Raw genomic sequence first — 13,586 nt, 5'->3', positions numbered from 1 at the left:
GTGTGTGTGTGTGTGTGTGTGTGTGTGTGTGTGTGTGTGCGTACGCACGCGCGCGTGATCAGCAATGATTTTAAAATATAATAGAAAGGTTATCATGGTTGTAGCTAAAGAGAGTCCATCATTTATACAAAAAAATCTGAATCTCTCCATGGTGCTAATGCAGTAAGTCGTTTATAGTTATGAACTTATAATTAAGAACTTCCCAGCAAATGAGCTGACGTTATCTATCATCACTTTGACGTCAATATGACGTCTTTAACATCAAAATAGCGATAAATATTTAACATTAGCTTATTTGCTGGATTACTATCGATTATCATGTACAATCTTGGTCAAAAATATTAGGCACTTTATTAACATTATTTAACATTCACGTTCAAAAATTGATTTATGTCGTTTGCTGTTTGAATATGCTTAGCTCATTTTCACTTCATGCATCTTTTACAACTATTTATCGATTGTAAGGGAGGAGGGCGGCTCATTTTTACAAGTGTCTTAAAGCGATCTTATTTTCTCTTTTTTTTTACCCAAATTCTCTTTATTTACAAATGGCATGCAAGAAACTTCAACGTGTCATTCATCACTTATGATGTCAGATTCAATATAGCTATAGCAGCTACTCAGGAGCTTAAGGGGATGCCTGGGTAGCGATCGTGTAACTTTTTGCCTTGAGAGCGGAAATGTGAAGTGAAAATTTTGTGTGTGTGTGTGTGTGTGTGTGTGTGTGTGTGTGTGGGGGGGGGGTGTGTGTGTGTGTGTGTGTGTGTGTGTGTGTGTGTGTGTGTGTGTGTGTGTGTGTGTGTGTGTGTGTGTGATGTGCATACTACGTACATACATAAAAATTTTCACTGTTTCGTTTTAAAGTTAGATGGACTCCCTAAAGTGGCCGAATTATTGAGACATTACGGTCGTATAAAAATCTCCGAATTGACTGAATGGAATCAAAAATCCTTTTACGGGATTAAAATAGACGCAAAATTAGGAGATGGCGTAGTATATACTTTATACTAAAATCGAAAAAAGAGAGAGAGTTAAAAGCTTACTTATTTTTTCAACTCCTAGAGCTGTCACTCGATGTAAATGTTTCCTTAATACAAAAGTTTTACGACTCCTTTGGACAAAACGACATTGCATCATCCGTTGGATTACATGAACGAACAATACTGAGTTTATAAAACTAAGATTAAAAGCTTAAAAAATGATTTTTATTGATCTGCAAATTGCGTGTATACGTATATGCTTAGCGAAGACTCGAAATGGTAAACGAAGCAAAAATCGTGTCTAGTTGGTGCTCGATCTTATAAAAAATGGCGTTGCAATATATTAAATAAGGATAGATGTGTATGATTTTATGCGTTTGAGTGAGACAGAACAATAATGTAAGAAATGAATTTAAAATGTCACTGTTATCGACATTTTTAATTTGAAACCTAAAGTCTCCGATCGACATCGATAAGTTCGGCCGTCACTGCAGCATCGCCCTAATACCGAACGATATAATTTCAGATTAATAAAAAGAATATAGGTGCCTAATTTTGACCAAGGTTATATGTTCTGTTATAATGTTAATATAATGTGCAATATTAATATGTATATCGATATCCCACGCTTCCGTGATAAAAACGTGTTCTATTCGTTAAAACTTATCTGAATGAATACGAGATACGGAATTAAATTTTTCTTATGTCAACGTTATTTTTTCTCACGTTTACTTTCATATTTCACGCAATAAAATCCATAAATCGCGGCGTTATCTTATCGCCGGGATCTCCTGGCACGCGGACCACCGCGACCGCGTACGAATCCGCGACCTCTAGGTTGTTTCATTTGAGGACTATGATTTCGTTCTATCTTCGGTACAGATTTTTCAGATTCGGCATGTTCTTTTTCATCCGCCTCATCGATTAGGTTACCCATTTCAACATCATTGTCATTATCCATATCTGCCCACACTTCATCAACTGAAGGTTTTACATCCTGTGTATTGGTAGCGTTTTCCACAACGGTCTCTTTCATATCCTCCTCCGCTTCGCGATTTTCCTCCTCCTCCGATTCGGCAGCATCAGCTTCCAATGGATCATACTTCTCCTCTCCGTCCGATCTCTTCGGTGTTACGTTTACATTATCAGCACTATTCTCTTGCTGCTCCTTCGGCTTGTCATTATCATCATTTTCATCATGACTAATCTTGCGACGTTTCCAATGTACATCACATTCCTCCTTAACTTCAACATTTTTCTCATTCTGTAAATACAATACGAGAATTTTAGAAGATTTTGAAAACGAATTTTCTTTATTTTGTTTTACGGGATATAATTACTTACGTCAGTTTGTTCAGTTTCTTTCGACTCTGTAGCTGGCACGTTCAATGTTGATGATTTTACTTCTGCCACAAAGTTCCGATAGTGTGTGATGCTGCGTAGATGAGCGTTCATATCTTCAGCCAAGAGCATAAATCTTCGGCAACGCTCGCAATAAAATCCTTGGACCTCCTTGACCATAGATTTACCTGTGTAAATATAATCTCTTGTAAAGATAGTATACGTGTACGAAAGAAATGTGGGTATATTTACTTTTTTTACTTCATCTATATAAATTAAAGTTATAATTCCAATTTCATATAATCCATACCAATAAAGATATGATTTTGACGGCAATATTTGTAAGACGGTATCTTGAGTTTCTTCTCAGTTAAATTTTCTATGATATCCGTGATGTATTCTTGTTCTCCTGAATCCTCTTCTTTTTCGTTCTTTGAATCATGACACAAATCTTTCTCCTCGTCTTCTGCGGTACGAACCTCGGCCTCTCCCTTTGCCAGTTTTTCTACATACAATTTATCAATTAAAAATTCTCTACGAAATATTAATTCGCAAACGTTTTCTTTCATTGGTCTTTCTTCACTACCTTTCTTTTTATTTTTCCGTTGTTCCTCGCATTGAACGGCATTCTTCATATGAGCCGGTGTTAAACAGTGCTCATCATATTCTATGCGAGACGGAAATTCTTTTAAACAAGGAAAGCATCGAGGATGCAAGAATGTTTTCAATTGTTGATGCTTTTCGCTCTTCCTATGTGTAGATAAGGTTCCGTAAAAGTTCAGATCGCACATCGTACAATATTCTCTCACATTGAAATCTACAGAGACCTATAATCAAGAAATTATAAATAAATACAAATACTCTTACTATTAAATCTGTATACACGTATATTCGACTCTTCTAGGAGATATAATTCTTACTTTTTTACCGCGTCGTTTCGAGTTGTTCAAGCTAAGCTCGCGCTGCTCCTCGGCAACTCGTAGCTCGTGTCTCATCAAATCGACTTTCAATTTGTACGATTCATCCAACTTTTCCATCATCAGTTGATGCGCACGTCCGCGTAGATGATTTTCGAAGGACTGCGAAAAAATATAAAAATTAATTAATTCTCGGCGATTATATAGATTTGGTAATTTTATCGATGATGCATACAAATCCGTCCCACATATGTTTATTGCAAATATGACAAAACATATGGTTCATCGGAACATCGGAGTAACGACTTTCAGCGTGTCTAACTTCCGATTTCTTGCTAGTCGTTTTCATGTTCTCTTTTTCAGTTTTCTCAGACGTATCCTTTGCTTCTTTCGAAGAATCTTCAGCGAACTTTTCCACCTTTTTCTCGCTATCGTCCATCTTTTCATCTTCCATTTTTTCAACTTTCACTTCTTCTGCCGTGTTTTTCTCGTCCTTCCAATCGCGCTTCTTATCTTCAGACTCATCTGCATCACTGCTGTTTACATTATAAATAATCTAAGATAAACTCATGTTCCAAGAAAAGTTTTGTAATCGATTTAAACAGCTCTGAGTATATTAAACTTGTTGTGAAAACTTTAACTTCTAATTATATAAATTTAATTATATACTTTGCAAGTCATAATATTTATGTCGATTCATATAAAATCCCTTTACGAATAAAAAAATTACACCGATATAGAAGTGTATAAGAAGATGTAATACATACATCTTATTAGAATCTAAGGTATATTATCACCGATTGGAACAATATAATGTCAAAATACATTTTGATGAATGTACAGGGAGAAGAAATTACGAAAAGCAACAGCAAAATTTTAGACTCACTCTGACCAATGTCCGTGAAATATAAGTTGAATTGCATTGACGATATAGGATAAATATATAAAAAGTAAGATATAGATAAGAGAAAAATTTTTTTCTGAAACTGATACAAAAACATATGTAGCTAACATTAAGAAATGTATATAAAATATATGTATATGTATGTATGTATTTAGGCAAATAATCTGGAGAGACTGAAGACTTACTGAAATTTGAAGAAACTATACCAATCACAGGTAATCGGGAGCTTACCTTTTCGGAACAGGCTGTTCTGCTTTTTCGCTATCAGAGGTCTTAACATCCTGCTGTTCCTTTTTGGCAGTCTGATTTTGTTTAGAGGCAGGAATTGGTTTAGAAGATTTATCGTTGCGATGTTGTATTTGGTTTCCGTTCATACGTTGACTGCCAGACTGGGGTGCACGAGATTGTTGTGCGGATGGGCCACGTCGCCCAGCGGGACCATCTCGGGCTCGATTGCCCATCTAGTTAAGTAGTAGAGGTCAAACGACCAAAAGCATCATGAGAAGTATCTGACGTAACTGTGATTCTTCTCAAATCGAGATACTGGTTCTAGAAACCACTTTGAGATTTGAGGCAGAGAACAGTTCTACAATCGATAAATGGAAACAGGACGGAGCCGGTGAAATACGAACCGAAGCTCTTCCATTTCTATACCAAGTATGGAAGGAAAAGGAGAAAACTGTAGAGTGCATCCCGATTTCAAGTTGAAAACGCATTGTATATATACAGGCGCGATTGCAATGATCATAAGATACGATCATAATTATGAAAAGTAGACGTGATTTTTTACCACTAAAAATACTTGAGTAAAACTTGGTGAATGCTAATAAACGTGAAGAAATCAAGTGAAAAATGCAACTCGTGTATACAAGTGGTAGTATTTTGAATAAAGTGCAACCACATTGATTTTAATATCACATTAGTGGACAGAAGACTTTGGTTACACAGATTGTAATGTGAGGCAATGTACAAATTCGGTCACCTTCAGTGAACTTTCAGTAGTAAATTGAGATTTACATTCTGAAATCAACACGTTTTTCAACAGTGCTCTTTTAATGAAATATTTTTATAGATGATATTTAGAAGCCGTTTCAGACAAAGCTGATTCATCAACAAGAATTATTATATCTTAGTGATTTCGCCAGCCGTGTCTAATTGAGTGAGCGATATATCCTATATAATCGATTGGTTTAAGAAAGGGAATTTATAACGTTCGGAATAGTTAAAGACAGTTTGTGTCCATGCGAGAAAGCGTGGACTACAGAGTGTCATTTTATAACTCCTGTTTACGATACAGAAGAAAATCGTAAGCAGGTGTCAAAAGAATTATCTATTACATTGGTTTGTAAGAAAAAGTGACGTATTCTATAATTGAAACTTCTTACCTTGCTGTATGGCTGAGGACGTTGATTCTTCATGGGATGCCGTGCCGGTCGATCGTTAGATCCGAACCGTCCGGAGGAATAATTCTGCTGATTGGGATAATTTGGTCCTGGTCCAGAATAATTATTTCCCAGGCTCATAAGAGACGGTACCTGCTTTAAGATGAATGAATTAAATGAGTTCAGTACTGGGATTCTCTAACGTCTTACCAGCGATCGTCGCTATGGTTAACTAGCGATAGCCAATGGCCAGGACTATCCTGGAAAGAAGCGTAGCTTTCATTGACTGTTGTTAATTAACAATAGAGACAATCGTTGATAAGACATTAAAGAATTCTGCTACTTTATGCCGGGCATGAAAACTGAATTATCAAGTGGAAACGATTCTTTTACCTGTGGCTGTGCCTCTTGCTGACTACGGAGTAAATTTGTAAGGAGATTGCTGGCGATTGCTAATTGTGCCTGCGGCGATGCCAAGGAGAGATTGTTGTTGGGTGTAGGCAGAATGCCTCTGCCAGGCATCATGCCACCTTCCCAGGGATTCATTCCACCCATACCGCCACTCCCACTTATTCCTCCGCCCATGTTACTTCCCATGCCACTGTTATTGCCAACTCTGTTACCACTGCCTCCGCTAACACCCCGATTGAAAGTTCCTCGATTACCAAAGGAATCTCTTTTCACTCCACGATTATATGCCATTGTGCTCCTAATGCTGACCAACATTTAGAAACAATATATTAATCTTGAATGTATCCTTGTAGAAGCCAATCTATGCAGGATATCCTGCAATGATTTTTGAAAAATTTAGTCTTTTGTTTTATTTCTTTTTTTTTCTTTCTCTTTTATACAAAAATAATAATTATTACAAAATAATCCACAAGAAATATTAAAGTATCTTTTGGATTATTTTGTAATAATTATCTTTATAATTATTGTAATAATTATGTTATGTAGATTCTTTTAATGATTAAATTGTAATAATAAATAAATATACTCTGCATGCATACATTTTGTTTACATAATATGAAATTAATAGAAGTAGGATTCTAAAATAAAGTTTGTTCTCCAAAGCAACGATAAAATAATACACATCACTACATATCACGTGCGTGTGCGTGTGCGTGTGTGTGCGTGTGTACGTGCGTGTGCGTGTGTACGTACGTGCGTGCGTGTATGTAAAAATGAATTTGTTCCATTAAACTATTATTGTTCATAAATAGAAAAATCTCATAATATAAAAAGTAAAAGTACACACGTACTACGAGTGCGATGCGTTATCATGCTCACACTGTAAACATCAGTTCATCCTTGCTATTAAATATTAAACAAGGACAAATGATGCTTATAAGCGCTGTAACCGCAAAACAGAACGAATCTTATTTTGCAACAAAGCGAAACGACGTGGCGGATAATAGATGTCTGACCGAAGCAATTCTAAAATACGATCGATCGTGAAACCCGATTTTTGCATACACGATACTCAGTGAAGGAATCGATAAACAAACTGATTTACCGAGATACTGATTCATGTTACAGTAAAACTTTTTTTAAGTTTTCTTACCAATTTGATGACACTACGCGTGATATGAAGAAAAGCTAACAAGAAAGATCGCATCAAGAGAAACGAAACGCAAACGAACGCAGCGAACGATTGCAAATGGCGGATTTCTCCTCTCCAATTATGAATTGTGGAATTAAAGAAGACTATCCACCATAAAGGTACCTTTAAGGTGCCGTTACATGGGAGCGTCACTAAAGGTACATTTTCACGAGCTGCTTAAACAGGCTGTTTCAGCGACAAAAAGGATCACCTGTTCAAAATTGACGAATATCAAGCGTCCATTTTGATCACCTGACCTATTTTGACGCTGAAAATGAGCGTTGAGAAAAGCAGCATGAAAAGGCACCGTAAAAAAAGGTTCGGAAACTTTCATAGCATTGCAAATAATTATTAAATAGATACATCAAAAATATTACTTAATATTTAATTTTTATATTGATTATAGGGATATTATATATTGTTATTACTTATCACAATTAGATATGTATTAATAAAAAAACCATGTTACATGATGCAGCAGCCAACCAAAACACACACACACACATACACTATGGCCGGTATTCATAGTCGATTCTTATTTCAAGACCGTCTTAAGTAATGTCTTAATACGCTAATGTGGCTCTCTTATTGGTTCGTAACACCTCAAGACTGAACTTGAGATGATCTTGAATATAAGAACTGACTATGAATACCGGCCTATGTATGACTGAGGTCGCTTTGTCGCTTACAGCGCTTGTCAGCATCAATTGTTCTTGTTTAATATTTAATAAACAACAAGGATGAAACAACGTTTAAAGCGTTGTGATCGCCAAAGCGAACACAGCCTAGTATGTATAATACACACACATATTCGTCGCCATTTTAAGAGCACTTCCGCTGAATGTCCAAGCTCTTCACTTATGAGGTTTGTTCGTGTCGCAAGCTCCAACGTGCTCCAACGTGCTCCTACCATAGCTCCTATTCACTCTATCGAGCGCATTGGAGTGAGTAAGAGCTATGATGGGAGCATATTTGAACATGTTGGAGCATGCAATGCGAACAAACCTCTAGGGACTCTAGTGGAGCCGATCCGTGCAGCGCTCTCTGCTATTGGTGTATTCTTTTAGATCATCCAATAGCAGCGAGGTTCATTGATCCGCTCTGCTACAGTTGAGTCTGCTGAACGCGACCATTGGTCGCGTTCAGCAGACTCAACTGTTGTGGAGCGGATCCGTGAGCGCTCACTGCTATTGGTGTATTCTTTTAGATCATCCAATAGCAGCGAGAGCTCATTGATCCGCTCCGCAACAGTTGAGTCTGCTGAACGCGACCATTGCCAGCTAATTTTGATATCAGCCGTATTAGCTTAAGGCCTTCACTCTTCACCCTGTATATAAATCTTTTTTTTCACGCGTCGATCATTTATACTGAACTTTTAGGTAAATATTCACTATTTCTTATTTCATCTTACTAATATTATCTGGCTGTATGCATACATAATTTTTTTAGGGTGCGTTTCGAATTACGCACAAGGCCGCACAAAGCGCATGATGCATCATTTGTCCTCGTTCACCAAAGAATAAAACAGGATAAAATAATACCTTATGCACTTCATGCGTATATATAATTCGTTACGCATCCTTAAAAAGACTACTATACAATTTTCTCATTTGCGAATATTTACGGAAGAGTACTTTTATATTTGTGCAATTTTCTCTGTTATAAAAATTTAAATCTCGTCTTATAAAATACATTCCCATTCATAACTGTTTTGATATTTTTTCTGCGGTCGTGATTATCATTTTGTAATAGAATGAAATTATTAATGTTCTGAGTGGTGCTATTTTGAAGTAATTATTGATATTGTTCATTGTGCACAAGGAACATTGTGCTTATGCTATATTTATAGAGAAAATCAATACTTTTAATTTTTACATACATACACGTCCAATAGAGCTTGTAAGGTTTCTTATGACACACAGTATATTCTTTCTCTTTTAATATATGTGTATGCGATAATGATATAAAAATAATTTTGATTTTTTCAGCAAACGTACCGTGTCTTTAGAAAAAAAGAAAATGAGGAACGGCAGCAAATTGTTAAAAGTTCTTTTACAAGCGTCAGAGAAGGCAGCAAACATTGCTAGAATTTGCCGGCAAAAGGAAGCTCTTTTTCAATTGTTAGTACAAGAAAAATCCTTAGAAGAGAAAAACCCTCGTTTTTTCCAGGATTTCAAAACGTTAGCTGACGTTCTCATTCAAGAAACTATCAGACATGACATAGAAATTGAAGTGAGTATGAAAAGATCTTAAATATGGAAGTACAAAATGCTGGAAAAATATCTTAATTTCACGACTTATTTCCAACGTATCACACAAACTTTTAATTTATTGTCATAAACAGTTTCCAGACTTGGCCAAATTAGTACAAGGTGAAGAAACCAATGTATTCAGTAATACCTTGGGGGAGTCTATTATCGTTGAAATCTGTTCATGTAGCAAAGATACGACACAGCTACTGACAAAAGTTATGGGCAATGATGTTGTGGCAGCAGAGTTGCTTGCTGCCGAAGTCCACAAAGATGTTCAGCTTTCAGATGTGCCAATCACATTAGACATTCCCAATGATTTTGAAGTCAATATAGAAGACCTTGGTATTTGGATAGATCCAATTGGTAAGTGTACAAGCAAGAACAGTAATTCTAAATTATTATATTCGATTGATATTTAGTAAATTTACATTAATTCAGGACAAGACTGAAAAAAATACAAAAGTTGGACAGTATTATGGTAAAGCTTAAAGCTATGTCTCTCTTATTAAGAATCATAATTGGCCTATAAACTGAGACACAACACTTGTAAGAATTTCTGTTTGTTTTATAGTTTGATAAAATGCATGCCTGTGGAGCAATTCGTGGAACTTTTGTAGATTCAACGGCAGATTACATAAGTGCGATGGAGGCAGTAGATGAACAAACTGGTTTATATTTAAGTGGGTTACGTTGTGTCACTGTCTTAATTGGAGTCTACAAAAAAAGTACTGGAGTACCAGTTTTGGGTGTAGTTAATCAACCTTTTTGCACCAATATAGACTCACAGTAAGTATATAGAATAAAAACAAGATTTAAAAAGAAGACGATTTATTTGAGTACATCACATAAATACAACAAACACCACTTTCGGTTAAAGTTAAATGTTAAACTAATATATATGTATGTATGTATGTATGTATTTTTTAAATAAATTTATCTCAGAAATATGACTGCATGCCGATTACTTTTGGACTATCAATACATTCAATCTGAAATTTTAATTATCCTAAATTTAATAAGAAACATCTAAAACCTGTAAAAAATTTATTGCCTCGGCCGAAGATTAAACCTGGATTTCTAACATTTCATGTGAACGTCCTCATAGTTAGACTACCGAGGCCTTCTTCACAGGTTTTAAGATGCTTCTTATTAAATTTAGGGAAATTATTAATATTTCAGATTGATTGAGTTAAAAATTCAAAAGTAATCGGCGTGCAGTCATATTTCTGAGATAAATCCATTTAAAGAGTACACGCGTATATATTATTAGTTTAATATTTAACTTTGATCAAAAGTGGCGCTTTTCGTATTTAGGTGATGTTAAAACAGTAAACTTTCAATAAAAATTTTCACACGACATATAATATTTTTCTTATTTGGACATCTTCATATATTTTAAAATACATATTTGTTAAGACTAAAAGCAATCCTTTTTGTGTTTGACATAAACATTTACATATTTTTATATTGAAATTATTTAACTAAATAAAAAAATAAATTTAACCAAACAAAAAATATATTTGACCAAATGTAAATTCTCGTTTTATGTTTTCTACTTTATGATATTTTGTATTGATTGGACAGATGGACAGGAAAATGTTACTGGGGTTTTCTGGGAGGTGGCGTCGCAAAGTCTTCCATAAGTAATGGGTGCAACGTCAATAAAATTATTTTACTTAGCCACTTTGAAGACGCAGATGTAAAATCAAAATTATTAAACAGTGGATTCAGATTGGTGGAAGCAACAGGAGCAGGTTATAAGATACTGAGTGTTGCTATTGGACAAGCGGCTGCCTACATCTTGTCGAAAGGTTCCACTTATAAATGGGACACGTGTGGACCACAAGCTCTCCTGTCTTCGGTTGGTGGAAGTATCATTGAATTCAAAGAATTTATTGTGAATCCAGATTCGGACAATCTAAGCGTAAACTATTTACCTATTGGCACAAATTTCTCTAATCGTGCAGGTTTGATAGCATATAGAGATCCTCAAATTTTGGAAACCTTCAAGTGTATTATATGTAAATCTCGTTAATAAGTATGATATCAGATATATTAATGCTAAAGCTTGATATTGTACTTGGAAAACTTTTATGAAAATTACATTACTATTTATGTGTGTGATTATATAAATAAAAATCATATTCTACTCTATAAGTTTCATGCGAAAACTTCTGGATGATGTTTTCATGGCTATTTCTTATACCTATTTTGTGATATATGTGGACTTTAATTCACAATTGTCCTAAATATTTATTATATAGATAATGTATCTAGTAATAAATACATCCACTAATATTATATTTGTTGATTAGAGACAATAGATTATTTGCTAATTGATGTAATTCTAATTGTTAATTATGATATAATAAATGTGAGTCCAAGTAGGAAAGGTCATTTAATTTTTATCAATTACACATTTTTGTTTTTGTGTACAACTATTATATAATATAAAAAAATATATTACGTAATATAAAAAAAATTTGGTTGATCATTTATGTTGAACTTGTATATGATAATTATATTTATATATAGTATAATTATATTTATGCTGTACGGTTTCCTAAAAACAATTTAAATGGACATCTGGTACCATATTTATTTAACAAAATCACGTGCGAGAAGGAAAGGGATCGTGGAAGAGAATACAGCGAGAAGAGAGAGAGAGAGCGCGAATAAGATGGTATATAAAAATGGCTGCGTGAGAACTGCACATATGTAATATACAAGAAGACTAGAGACTAGAGACCAGGAGAGTCAACTCGCGTGGTGGGGGTGAGTCAAAAAACGTCCGCGGCTATTCACACGATGTGCAGCGGCACTGCGCATTGTGTGAAAGTTCGATATAAGAGCGACAAAGTGACGATTATAGAACGATAGAGCGACAACTATATAGAGCGACAGAGAGGACTAATGAAGCGCAAGAGTGGGGGAAGTTATCCGTCGCCACTTTTTGCCTCACCCCCACTACCGCTATTGGCACGAGTTGATCCTCCTTAGTTCTAGTCTTCTTGGGTAATATAGTAGTTTACATATATGGAGAACTGTGCATACCATGGTGGAATTCAAGAAGACTAGAACTAAGGAGAGTCAACTCCTGCCAATAGCGGTAGTGGGGGTGAGGCAAAAAGTGGCGACGGATAACTTCCCCCACTCTTGCGCTTCATTAGTCCTCTCTGTCGCTCTATATAGTTGTCGCTCTATCGTTCTATAATCGTCACTTTGTCGCTCTTATATCGAACTTTCACACAATGCGCAGTGCCGCTGCACATCGTGTGAATAGCCGCGGACGTTTTTTGACTCACCCCCACCACACGAGTTGATCCTCCTTAGTTCTAGTCTTCTTGGTGGAATTATAGAAAGTGAGCTCATAGAGCTATTCCCGTGGATGCGCAGTAGCCTAAAAGTAGTGGAGAGCGGACAGCCAATCATGGGGGACCCATTTTATGAAAATATAAAGGTGCCATTGGCTGTGTTCAGCAGAACGTTTGTTTGCAACTGTTGGAAGTTTCCTTCGCGCTAATTGGATCATACTTTTAGATCTAGAAGAATGGTCCTATCTCAGCAGACAATCATAAAACGGTTGCAAAACTGTTGAGTCTGCTGAACGCAGCCATTACATGCAAGCATCGTGTGTCGAGCATCTGCGCAGAAGATTACTGCTGATTACTGCGCAGAAGTTTGAATCTCCAGACTCCTGCGTAATAATCTTCTGCACAGCTTCTTGGCGCAAAATGGTAATGGCCGCAGCACGCTTATGCACTATGGCTGCGGTCCACTTGACGCTACAAACACTTCGAAGCATTCTTTGATTAGTCAATTCGTAAAATTCTTTGTTCTGATTGGTCGCTCAAACGCTTCGAAGCGTTTCTAGCGTCAAGCGGACCGCAGCCTATGCGTTATGCGTTATGCAAGAGTCTGTGCTGCGGCTTTAAATTATGAGAGGTTATGTTCTGATGTACATTATTATCCTAACATATAATGCTGAAAATTTATATTTATTTACATTAGTGTACTATTTACATATAGTGTAAATTACAAGATTCCACTATTATATAGTGTATTTTGTACACTAAATTCAATTTCAGTAAAATTATTAAACATATCACTGCATATGCTCTGACACTCGACGCTTGACACTGCCATGTAAAGGCACCTTAAAAGAGTCAATAAAATAGGCCCTTCATGATTGTTTGTCAAGATATGT

General features: G+C 35.8%; 2 protein-coding genes across 3 annotated transcripts; one reads left to right on the top strand and one right to left on the bottom strand.

Annotated features, from left to right (window-relative positions):
- Positions 1 to 1,702: 1,702 nt before the first annotated feature.
- Positions 1,703 to 7,218, bottom strand: Pep (Protein on ecdysone puffs). Of its 2 annotated transcripts, none has more exons than XM_018452937.1 (10): positions 7,089 to 7,218; positions 5,918 to 6,239; positions 5,528 to 5,680; positions 4,374 to 4,603; positions 3,474 to 3,774; positions 3,242 to 3,400; positions 2,908 to 3,148; positions 2,632 to 2,826; positions 2,325 to 2,509; positions 1,703 to 2,244 (listed from the first exon to the last, which is right to left on the bottom strand). In XM_018452937.1, the coding sequence occupies exons 2-10, from the start codon at positions 6,224 to 6,226 to the stop codon at positions 1,756 to 1,758; spliced, it is 2,262 nt and encodes a 753-aa protein (XP_018308439.1). In that variant the 5' UTR covers positions 6,227 to 6,239; positions 7,089 to 7,218; the 3' UTR covers positions 1,703 to 1,755. The 2 variants fall into 2 exon arrangements, with proteins under 2 accessions (XP_018308439.1, XP_018308440.1); XM_018452938.1 differs by having other exon boundaries at positions 5,528 to 5,677.
- A 1,173-nt stretch (positions 7,219 to 8,391) lies between these two features.
- Positions 8,392 to 11,414, top strand: Ipp (inositol polyphosphate 1-phosphatase). The gene is made up of 5 exons (XM_018452925.1): positions 8,392 to 8,506; positions 9,116 to 9,359; positions 9,472 to 9,742; positions 9,997 to 10,165; positions 10,964 to 11,414. The coding sequence occupies exons 2-5, from the start codon at positions 9,147 to 9,149 to the stop codon at positions 11,412 to 11,414; spliced, it is 1,104 nt and encodes a 367-aa protein (XP_018308427.1). The 5' UTR covers positions 8,392 to 8,506; positions 9,116 to 9,146.
- Positions 11,415 to 13,586: the final 2,172 nt, after the last annotated feature.

Source organism: Mycetomoellerius zeteki, unplaced genomic scaffold (assembly GCF_001594055.1).
Source record: "Mycetomoellerius zeteki isolate Tzet28-1 unplaced genomic scaffold, Tzet1.0 scaffold358, whole genome shotgun sequence".
Taxonomy (NCBI): domain Eukaryota; kingdom Metazoa; phylum Arthropoda; class Insecta; order Hymenoptera; family Formicidae; genus Mycetomoellerius; species Mycetomoellerius zeteki.
This window is presented reverse-complemented; position numbering and strand designations above follow the sequence as displayed.